This window comes from Hemicordylus capensis, chromosome 1, assembly GCF_027244095.1.
Source record: "Hemicordylus capensis ecotype Gifberg chromosome 1, rHemCap1.1.pri, whole genome shotgun sequence".
Classification (NCBI taxonomy): domain Eukaryota; kingdom Metazoa; phylum Chordata; class Lepidosauria; order Squamata; family Cordylidae; genus Hemicordylus; species Hemicordylus capensis.
The window spans coordinates 198,516,575-198,528,603 of record NC_069657.1 but is presented as its reverse complement, the minus strand read 5'-3'; the positions used below and the strand labels follow the sequence as shown (position 1 = coordinate 198,528,603).

Here is a 12,029-nt window from a genome sequence, read left to right as displayed (position 1 = left end):
AAGATAGACACCAGCAACAGCCACTGGAGGGCTGCTGTGCTGGGGCTGCATAGGACCCGCTTCTCTTCCCCTGCTCAATAAAGGGAATCGCCACTTTTAAAAGGCGCCTCTTTGCTCATTTAGCAGGGGAACCAGGGGTGTAGCTATAACTGAGCGAAAGGGCTCAAAGGACACAGGCTTCCAGCTCCTGAGGGCCCTCCAGCAACATCCATCTCTATTTTCTTCATTATCTCCCTCCCTCTGGGGGGCCGCCAGAGAGAGGGATGAACATGGGCCCCCTCTCCCCTAGCTAAGCCCTGGAGGGGAACACATCAGCGGAGTGGTAGCTGAGAGCTGCTGGGATGCTGAACGTCAGGTCTGGGGGCTGCCTACAGTTACCGGCTTCCAGTGCCAGCTGTAACTAGAACCCCCACCCCCATTTTCCCCAATATTTTTAACATCAAGCCATTAAAATTTCCAGGATTGTTGTGTTTTCAGTAGTCTCCTGGAGATTCATGCCAATTCTTGGACCCTCCAGGTCAGTCCTGGAGGATTGGCTGTCCTAGGACTGCCCTTTTATGATCCCCACTATGCAACAGAGGGGGTAGAGTAGAGATGTGCAGAACGTTTTGATGTGAAACATGCCGTTTAGAGTGTTTCGAGCTTGAAACAGAACTCTCCTTTAAAAAGGGCCAGTTTCAACCTTGGAGCAGAACAACCCCGTTTCAATCAAAACATTTCAACGTTACGATTGCCATTTTGGAGGTCTGTTTTGGAGGCCTGTGTGTGTAATATTTCTTGGTGATTGCTGTGATGAGCTCCATGTATGGCCTGGAGTCTAACTTGTGCTTGCTTCACTCACTGCTCTGTCCTGCTCTGCAATCTGCATTGCAAAATACACTCAGTCAAAACATGTGGCTGAAGTTGCTCTAGTTGAGCTTATGGCTATGCTTGCTGCTAAGTAAGGGTGCTGTTGTGGTAGCTAGGGAGTAACATAAGGAGGCTTTTCTCACAACCACTCAAAAGCGGGCTAAGGGAACCCAGCCCACATTCGAGTGGTGGTTCAGCAGTGGCTAGCCCGCCTAAATACCCCTCCCTTAAGAACATAAGAACAGCCCTGCTGGATCAGGCCCAAGGCCCATCTAGTCCAGCATTCTGTTTCACAAAAAGACCCATCAGATGGCTCTGGAAGCCTACAGGCAGGAGTTGAGGGCATGCCCTCTCTCCTGCTGTTACTCCCCTACAACTGGTACTCGGAGGCATACTGCCTTTGAGGCTGGAGGTGGTCTATAGCTCTCTGACTAGTAGCTATTGATAGACCTCTCCTCCATGAAGTTATCCAAACCCCTCTTAAAGCCATCCAGGTTGTTGGCTGTCACCACATCTGTTGGCCACGAATTCCACAAATTGATTATATGTTGTGTGAAAAAATATTTCTGTTTGCTAGTCCTAAATTTCCTGGCAATCAATTTGATGGTTCTAGTGTTATGGTAGAGGGAGAAGAATTTCTCTCTATCTACTTTTTCCACACCATGCATGATTTTATAAACCTCTTTCATGTCTCCCAGCAGACATCTGTTTGTTCTAGACTAAAAAGCCCCAGGTCTTGTAGTCTTGCCTCATAAGAAAGGTGCTCCAGGCCCCTGATCATCTTGGTTGCCCTCTTCTGCACCTTTTCCAGTTATACAATCTCCTTTTTTAGATGTGGCGACCAGAATTGTACACAGTACTCCAGGTGTGGCCACACCATAGTTTTGTATAAGGCCATTATAATATTAGCAGTTTGATTTTCAATCCCCTTCCTAATGATCCCTAGCATGGAATTAGCCTTTTTCACAGCTGCTGCACATTGAGTCGATATTTTCAACGAGCTTTCCACCACTACCCCAAGATCCCTCTCCTGCTCAGTCACTGACAGATCAGATCCCATCAGCGTATACTTGAAGTTGGGGGATTTTGTCCCAATGTGCATCACTTTACACTTGCCAACATTGAACCACATTTGCCACTTTGTTGCCCACTCACCCAGTTTGGAGAGATCCTTTTTGAGCTCCTCACAATCTGTTTTGGATTTCACTACCCAAAAGAGTTTGGTGTCATCTGCAAATTTGGCCACCTCGCTGCTTACCCCTACTTCTAGTTCATTTATAAATAAATTAAAAAGCACCGGTCCCAGTACAGATCCCTGGGGGACCCCACTTCTTACTTCCCTCCATTGTGAAAACTCTCCATTTATATGCCCCCTGTTTCCTGTCCTTCAACCAGTATTGCTCTGGTTCTCACTGTTCCACCATGTTTCGGTTATGCCCACTGTATCTATTTCTGTGTTAGCAACCAAGCACTCCAGCTCACCCATCTTGGCTCGGAGGCTTCTGGCATTGGCATATAAGCACCTATATGCTAAATCTCTTCCCTGGTGTCTGCTATCTTTCTTTTGACTCTTTGACCAACTGGCACAGCCTCCTGTCTGCTCTATATGTGGTTCTGTTCTGTCCCTTTCTGTTTTATCTGAATCCTCTACACCCTCGCACTTTAAAGGACGGCATTTGCTGAACTGGATACCGTCCAGCTCCCGTCAGCTAATCCCCAGGCGTCATTTTAAAAGCTGCTCTATAACCTTTTTGATTTTAAGCACCAGCAGTCTGGTTCCATCTTGGTTCAAGTGCAGTCTATCCCTTTTGTACAGGCCTTGCTTGCCCCAAAATGTATCCCAGTGCCTAACAAATCTAACCCCCTCGTCTCATCCACGCATTGAAACCCCTCAGCTCTGCCTCACTGTATCTGTGCGTGTAACAGGACGCATTTCTGATAATGCTACCTTGGGGGTTCTGGACTCCAATATGCTACCTATAAGCCTAAATTTGGCTTCCAGGACCTCCCAACTACATTTCCCCACATCGTTGGTGCCGACGTGCACTGCGACAGCTGTCTCCTCCCCAGCACTGCCTAACAGCCTATCCAGTCACTGCGTGATGTCTGCAACCTTCACACCAGGCAGGCAAGTCACTGTGTGGACAACACATGGGTCACAAATTCATCTCTCTATACTTCTAATGATCGAATTGCCCACTACAAGGAGGCCCCCACCCCCCAGAGGAGTATCCCCTGTGCGAGAGGATATGGGCTCATCATCCATGGAAGGGGTCCCTTCTAAAGGAGCATTGCCCTCTTCCTCAGACCAATGTCCTCCTTCCCCGAGACCTTCATTCTCCCTGAGAGCAGTGGAGCTATGAGCCCTGGAGTGGGATGCCTCTACCACATCCCTGAAGGTCTTGTCTGCATGCCTCTCTGTCTCTCTGAGCTTCTCTGGATCTGCCATTTTAGTCTCGAGGGAATGAACTTGTTCCCTGAGAACCAGGAGCTCCTTGCACCGAGCACACACCCATGATTTCTGCCCATGGAGCAAATAGTCATACATGCAACACTCTGTGCAATACACCGGGAAGTGCCCCCTCTCCAGCTGGCTTTCTAGTATCATACTGGTTTTGTTGGCTGTTTACAGTATTTAGAGATAGTTTATTAGAAGGATAGGTCTCAGCTGTAATGGTCATCTATTTAACTGTCCAAACAGCTGTTCTGAAGAATATGAGGGAGGGATTTGTAGTTACCTTCTCTTCTCCACCGGGCTCCTTATGATCACAGGGGCTTGTTCCAGGCTCCCTCGCACACCTCCCGCTAAACTCCTGCAAAATTCCAACGTCCTGTTTGCTATCCCTGTTCACTATGCTCTCGGGCCTTCACCTCTTATGTAGGGAGTAGGCTTCAAACTGAGACACAGGATGTGTCTTAAAGGAATGTGGGGCCTCCCCCAGCCCTAGCTGACTCCACCCCCTCCAGGCAGGGACAAACTAAAACACAGGAGTTTGCTAGCCCTGGCAAATGCTAGGCCTGGCAAATAACACACACAGAGAGACTAGGACTTGTCCCTTAAAGAGAAACCAGCCCCTCAAAATCTCCCCTCCTCCTGTTAGTTTAAAGGGGAAAAGGCTAGATGTTGTTGATTAGAAAAGCTTTTTCACCTCTTGAAGCTGCTCCTGCTCTTCCCAGAGTAGGCTTCAAACTGCCCCTTCAAATGAGGTTAGCAGCAGGTTAGTGGAGCACTCTACTAACCCTGTTTCTGTGATCATGAGTCACCATGGCATGGCTCCATGCCACCGTGACTTATGAGAAGACCCCCGACTGGGAGGCTAAAACAAGCCTCCTGGTGTCGGAGATCTCCTCAGAATGCCCCTCACACCTGCACAGGGCATTCTGGGACTTCCGGGGGCCGGGCAGCCCTTGATCCCTGCTGCCCCAACCAGCTCAGTGACAGAGCCGGTAATTGTGTGGGTGGCTGATCCGGCCCCCCAGGGAGGAGGAAGCAATTGTTTGTGGGGAGGTAAGTGCTTTCAGGCTTCCTCCCCACAGAAGAGGGTAGCCTCCTGGAGCGATTGTGAGGATCGCTTCAAGGAGTCATAATTGTATGAGACAGCAACTTGGAGAGAGCAACTTGTGCCAGTGATGGGTGGTGGGGGGGAGAGACAGGGAGAACTAGGGGCACAGATGCTCTGTGCCAGGCCAGCTAGTTTGAATTTAATTTTATAGAAGCTTTTTGATATAATTCTTTTTTATTTTTTTCTAATATGGATGATGGGATGTTCTTTCCCCCCACTCTGTATATTTTATACCCAGTTTTGTACCTACTCTTGCTCAAGATGCTGCCAAGATTGCTGTGTTAAAGGCCTGCTTGGGAAGGGCCTGTTTTGTTTTGAATTCCTAATTCATGGTTGACTATCTACCTTGACTATCTACCTGATATAATTAAAGATAGACTTGGTGGCAGCAATTAAAAAACAGTCCTTCCTTTTAAGCAGGACTGTATTTTACCCCCTTTGAATGATTTTACCCACTTTGTACTTGTAGCAGGCATCACTTCTTTGCAGTCACCAGATTGGTCGTTTTCTCCCCGCCATAGAGTAGTTTTCTCCCCACTTTTACCCATTTTGGGGGTAGAAATTTAGATCAGGAAAATAGTACGGAAGGAAGCACCCACCAAGGCACTTCCCTAATCAAATTAGTAACTGCTTTGAAGTAAAAACAACCAGCCCACCAGTAAACCAGCCAGCCAGTAACTGCAGGAGATCCTGTTCGCATTGCATGATCAGGTTGAGCCTAGGTGGAGCTCCTATACAATAATACAGATGGTTATCCTATATAATAAAAGGCTAAGTGAGTGGCCGTGGCTTTGGAACGTTGGGGATCTGCGTCCCTGCCTCCCTGGGCTGTTCTGGGCCTGTGCGAAGCGCAGGCCCAGAAGAGCCCAAGGGACACAGGACCTCAGACACCAGTGTCCCACAGCCACGGGCGGCCATGAGCTGCGGCACAGCGAGAGGAGGCCGAGGCAACCAGAAGCGGCCGCCCTGAAAAAGGCGAGGGCAATGGCGGCGGGGGAAGACCGAGACGGGGGACAGGGAAGCTGGGCGAGGTGGCAGCGAAGCCGCCAACGAGGCCCCCGCCCGCTCACAGCCATCGCCGCCGCCTGCTCACCCGCCCTCCCAGCTGCCCAAAATGAAGCTGGGCGAGGTGGCGGCGAAGCCGCCAACGAGGCTCCCGCCCGCTCACAGCCGCCACCGCCGCCTGCTCACCCGCCCTCCCAGCTGCCCAAAATCACCTTCCCCGCTCCCCCCCCAAAAAGATTAAGGGCCAAAACGGCCCATGAGAAGGTCGCCGCCCCCGCCTATCGCCCTCCCAGCTGTTGAAGACCACCTTACCCGCTCCAGCCCGAGGGAAAAGAGAGGAGCTCACGAGCAGAGCTCCTCTCTGTGCTAAGTCACTGCTCAAACTGCCGCTATGGACGCAAAGGACGCCTATTGCGTCCATTGCGACAGTATAGGCAGCAGCTTAACACAGAGAATAGCTCTGTTTCCGAGTTCCTCTCTTCTCCTTCGGGCTGGAGCGGGTAAGGTGGGCTCCGGCAGCTGGGTGCGCGGGAGGGCGATAGGCGGGGGCGGCCACCTTCTCATGGGCCATTTTGGCCGTTATTCATCCACCCCCCCCCCAAAAAAAGTAAAAGCAAAATAAGGAAGAACAAAAACAGAGAACAACAACAAAACAAAAAACAAAAAGAGAGAGGGGACAAGGGTGGGGGGAAGAGACAGAAAGAGAGAGAGAGACAGAAAAGACGGGATAGAAAGCTAGCGCCCGTTATCATAACGGGCTTAAAAATACTAGTTTTTGTATAAATACTTAATGCATCTTCTTTTATATTAGAAGGTCTTGTATTTAGTGCAAGCTGGCTCACCCTCTTTTCTCTTCAGCTTATATCACAAGATATCCTTTTTGCCTCCGCTAGTTCCCCCCTCCCTCCCAACTTAGGAACAATTGGCCATGGTAACAGCATTTTGTGATGTGAATAGTCACGTCTGAAACTGCACGCCAATGGGTTCTTGAGACTGGAACCTTGAACAAGATTTACAGTATGGCCTCTGGCACTTGCTTCATAACATAATTAAGACATCTGCCTCTTTTGCGACTGTTTTTCTGTAACCGTGAGATTAGTTTATGTATGTGCAGTTGGAGTACTGTCTTGAATTGGGGTCATGCTTCTGAATTTCCTCTCACAATTCATATTAAATCATTGGCCCAACTCACTCTATAGTTTTATTTTCATTTTCACATTTAGCATGATGTGGACCAGATGGGTGCACTGAAAGAAATGCACCAGGAAATCATGAACAGGGTGCACTCGGTCACTGTTAATGTTCAGGAATATCAAAGCTACTTTAGGAAATACAGCCACTTATGGATGGATGATAAAACCAAATTTATGAAGCAGTTCCTTCTCTATGGACGATTTCTCAGTACGGAAGAGCTGGAATTTTATGCAGACTATGAACTTCAAAAATGCTCCCCACAGTTAGATCACTTTAAACAACAGGTACTTTACAACATTTAAAAAAAAAATCTTTTCAGCTGTTTCTGTTTGTCGTGTTCTATTAATCTATTTCAATTATTTTGTTCTTCTAATTAAAAATTCAGAATTGCAATGACATTTTATTCCTTAAGATCAGCATTTATGAAACACTACATAAAGAAGTTAGTGAGTTCGAAAATCAGAAGACTTTTAATGGCTGGCTCCAGGTTGATATTAAACCTTTTAAGATATCTTTAATGAATACTATTAAAAAGTGGAGCTGGATGTTTAAGGAGCATCTACTTAACCATGTAACTCAAAGGTAAGCTACTTTTGATGTCTCTTGAATATTAATTAATTAATTTATTATTATTATTATTATTTACATTTTATATTCCGCTCTCCCTCCAAGGAGCCCAGAGCGGTGTACTACATACTTAAGTTTCTCCTCACAAGAACCCTGTGAAGTAGGTTAGGCTGAGAGAGAAGTGACTGGCCCAGTCACCCAGGAAGTATCATGGCTGAATGGGGATTTGAACTCGGGTCTTCGCAGTCCTAGTCCAGCACTCTAACCACTACATTTGCATTTCTTTTAAAAAAGATCCTGCTCATCCTGTTAAATACTGATCAAGGTAGAAATGAGGATATGACACAAGCTCCTCCCCCTACCATAAAGAATCAGGGATTTGTAGTGCATGTAGAGGGCTGATTCATATTATCACGCCTCTCACATAAAGGACAAGCCATGACTGTGTTGGCACATCCTTGAATAACGTTGGGGCAGGAGTATTCACATCAGCAGCCCTGACATTATCGTGGCTAGCAATATCACATCTAGTATATTGCATCTCAGCAGCCATTGTTTTTCTGAACTGGCCCATGGTGGCTCTGTTCCCAACAGCATTCTGTACATATTATTGCGGGTGAGCTTGTGCAGGGAACATCCTCTGCTTGGTGCTTACATTTCTTCATTGTTAGGATGAAGTTTGTGATATTTTCTTGGCTTACATGGATGAGAAGCTCAAGAGTCTTCAGTGCACCCTGATGAGCATATGGAACTCCAGCTATGTTTTGTTAAAAAGTGTGAATTGGTTGCTAGCATTTTACCACATGCTTATTATCTATATATAATTCTCTAAGGCGTACCCATGGATAATCCCATGCGTGACAGCTCTTGAGAGCAGAAGCACTGTTGTGCTTGGGCAGTGGAGATTCCCTATGCAGATAGGGAGGAGGAACCTGTGATGGCTAAGGACAGTTGGAATGCAACTGTTACTGGTTGGAAGATGTTCTTGATTGTAGAGGATTGGAATCTATATATATTAAAAAGGATAGTGGGCAGGGATCTGCAAAGAAGGGGGTTGTGAGGGAGGAAAGAACCCCTTCAGGAGAAGGAGACTGCAGGAGTGGGGCTTGGGTGAGGAGGTCTCTGGAGATAGGGGGCTGCATTTTGGCCAGTAGGCACCAGGAATGCTGCAGCCACAACCAAGAGGGGTAAGGGGGATGGAGTAAAGGGATGGAAGAATGACCAAGAGGGGTGAGGGGGATGGAAGCAACCGGTTGGAGGAGGAGGAGGAGGAGTGCGGCTCAGGTGAGGGTGGAGAGATCTCTGAGGTGAGGGGGGCTGTGGCAGGGGGCGAGGGGAGCAATCAAGTACTAGCGTGCAGATGCTCTGCCCAGATTAAGCTAGTACCTTCTATTGCTTAAGAGCAAGAAGCATGAATGCTGGACTATAAAAGAAAGAAGACTGTAATACCAGAGCAGACACAAGGACCAATTAAATGCAACCATTCAAAGATCTGGTTCCATGTGTGCAATAGGACTTTGAATTTGTTTTCACTCAGCTTTTTAATTTTTCATGCATATGATACTAAGAAAGATCATGCATCTTATATCTCTAGCACCTCATCCTGTCTAAATCAAATAATAACTATATAATTCCTAGTTTCTTATGTTGGAAATGTCAAATTAAATTTTAAAAGTGACTTTTATCATCTTTGGTGGAACTGCTCAGTTGAAATAATTATTTAAATCATAGCTCTGATTTATTAATTACATAATCCCTTTATTGATTCTCCTAAAGTATTTTGAAGGTGGTTTACAACTTGGTGAAAAAAAAATTCTTAGAGACATTTTTAGTGGCCTCTATGATTAGCCAGTTAATGGCGCAGTGGGTAGGTGGGTAGGAAGATTTTATTTCGGTCACTGACCAGTAAAAGAAAACCGTTACAAAAAAGTACAGCAGTACAAAAAGCAGTTACAAGAGCTGACAAAAATGTTTACAGATGAAATAACAAAACTTAGCTATTCTCCAAATAATCTTCTGATTGGTATTTGCCAATAAGAAATTTAGATAGAAATCGTCAGGGCGTTCAGGGAGGTTTTCCATCAAAGGAAAAATTAAACTGAAGCATATATCCCTATAAAAAGTACAGTATAGAAAGATATGTGAAGTAGTTTCTATGGCCCCAGAGCCACACAGACACAGCCAGGAAGAAAAAGGTATCCCTTTCAGTCTACCATCAAGAACCGCTGTAGGTAATGTGTTAACCCATGCTAGAGTAAGGGCACGTCTAAATTTGGGCAGAGACACCTCACTTATATATTCCGCTGGTTTAAAGTTAGTAATTTGGTTCCCTATGTAAATATCGCTCTTGAGACCAGCCAGTTCCTCTTGTAGTTCTATATCTAAAATATGTTGTTTAACCACCTTCGTGGCCTGATCTAGTCCTAGGTCAATTAGTTCGACTGGGGGAAGTCCATATTGGGATAATTTATTTATCACCAAAGACTTCCATTTAAGTGTACATCCGTCCATCATTATTAAGGGGTCTAAACCCCCATGAGTAAGTACTACTTTTAACCAAAACAAAATAATACAATGCCAATAATATGATGCTAATCTGATAAGCCCCAGGCGCAGCAGGGAAATGACTTGATTATCAAACCAGAGGTTGCCGGTTCGAATCCCCGCTGGTATGTTTCCCAGACTATGGGAAACATCTATATTGGGCAGCAGCAATATAGGAAGATGCTGTCATCTCATACTGTGTGGGAGATGGCAATGGTAAACCCCTCCTATATTCAATCAAAGACCACCACAGGGCTCTGTGGTCTCCAGGAGTCAAAACAAACTCGATGGCACACTTTACTTTACTATGTTTGGGTGGCTAGGCACTTGAAAGCTGTAGATAAATGAACAATGACAAAATGGTTGAAGAAAATTTTAAAGCAGAAATTACAAAAATAGTATTGTTTGGAGCAGAAATTGATACATTTTAGAATTATTTTGTATCTAAAATTTGATTTCTTTTATTAGTTATTGGAACAGTCAGAGAAATGACATTCTGGAATATCATGTGTCTGGAATATCATGTGATATGTGAATATCAATAAAAGCCCATTGTTCACTGTATTGGTGTCGCAGACATAGATCATTAATGATGGAGGCACTAGCACGACCATTATCCACAGAGCATTCATCAACATGATAGTTTTCCTGAAACTGGAATAAACACATTTCCCCACTGAGTCTTGGGGAAATGTTATCTCATCACAAGGGATACCTCAGCTGGAAGAGCATTGTTACACACACACACACACACACACACACACACACACACACACACACCCCTACCTTGAATGGCCCTTACATTATAATGAAGGCCTATAGAAGCCACAAGCTCTATAATAATTAACTGATCAAATTCCTTTGCTTTACTTATTATTAGCATTACGGGGCTAGCGACATTCATCTATGAAACCGAAAAAGGGTTATCTAAGAAAATTAAAGAAGGAGATTATGCACTTCTGGTTGAAATAATGAGACATCTCATGGCTATCCGTGACCGACAATCAACCGACGACATTTTCAAACCTTTAAAATCCATGGCTGAACTGCTACGAAGTTATGGGCAGCAGCTCCCAGAACAGATTTATATAGAGCTTGAGGTAAAGCTTCAACTGGCAGTGTGTCCAGTGTGTCCATTGATTTTCTCATATTTAGAAATTTATAAGAAAAGTTTCATACATTTCCTGCTCTTTGAGACCTTCTCAGGAGACCCTTTTTCAGGCCATACATCCACACAAAACTTAATCTGTTAGTGTAGGGGTTCATCTGGGCTTCCCAGTCTTGGGTCCCCAAATGTCATTGGACTACAACTCCCATCATCCATAGTCACAATGGCCAACTCCTGTGTTATTGTATGGAGCAGGGCCATTTTGCTGCTCCAAAATGGACTATTGTACTTTCTCCACAAGAAGGCCTATATCTCTCTCTCTTCGTTACATAGGGCAAGAATACAAAGAAATGCAGGACAATTTGTAACATAGATTATTGAGGACCTTAGCTACTGCATCTTTGGCAAGCAAACACAGTACACAGGAACAACACCAGGAGAGATAAAAAGGAAAGGGAAAAATATGTGCCATCATATGGGTTCCATATAGCTTTGTAAGATGTGACCAATATCATATATTGATTGATTTGATTGATTGATTGATTTAACTAACATATTTTGATACCACCCAAAACCTATGTCTCTGGACGGTTTACAACAAAATAAAAACAGAAAGTAAAACATTAGTAAAACAAAAACAAAAAGTTTAAAACATTGCAACAATTAAAAATTTTTAAAACAATATTTTAAAATAGCATTAAAACCATTAAAACAATATTAATTGTGAACAGATGCATCTTTAAAGACTTTTTAAAAGCTGTCAGAGATGAGGAGGCTCTTATATCACTAGGGAGCGCATTCCAAACCCTCGGGGCAGCAGCGGAGAAGGCCCGTCCCTGAGTGGCCACCAGACAAGCCGCTGGCAAATGCAGACGGACCTCTCCAGATTATCGCATTGGGTGGTGGGGTTCATGATGAAGAAGATGTTCTCTTAAATACCCAGGGCCCAAGCTGTTTAGGGCTTTATAGGTTAAAACCAACACCTTGTGTTTTGCCCAGAAACATATCGGCAGCCAGTGTAGCTCCTTCAATACAGGAGTGATAAGGTCTCTCCGAGATGACCCAGAGACCAACCTGGCTGCCACATTCTGGACCAACTATAGTTTCCGGACTACATACAAGGGCAGCCCCACATAGAGTGCATTGCAGTAATCCAATCTGGAGGTTACCAGCAGATGTACCACTGTTTTGAGGTTGTT

General features: G+C 45.1%; 1 protein-coding gene across 1 annotated transcript in view; it reads left to right on the top strand.

The window, feature by feature from the left end:
• Nucleotides 1–6,748: 6,748 nt before the first annotated feature.
• Nucleotides 6,749–12,029, top strand: part of LOC128332356 (dynein axonemal heavy chain 11-like) — a 353,782-nt gene continuing 348,501 nt past the window's right edge. The window contains exons 1-3 of the mRNA XM_053266643.1: nt 6,749–6,895; nt 7,024–7,193; nt 10,603–10,822. Coding sequence (XP_053122618.1) covers nt 6,764–6,895; nt 7,024–7,193; nt 10,603–10,822 — 522 coding nt within the window. The 5' untranslated portion in view covers nt 6,749–6,763. The remainder of the gene's footprint in view (nt 6,896–7,023; nt 7,194–10,602; nt 10,823–12,029) is intronic.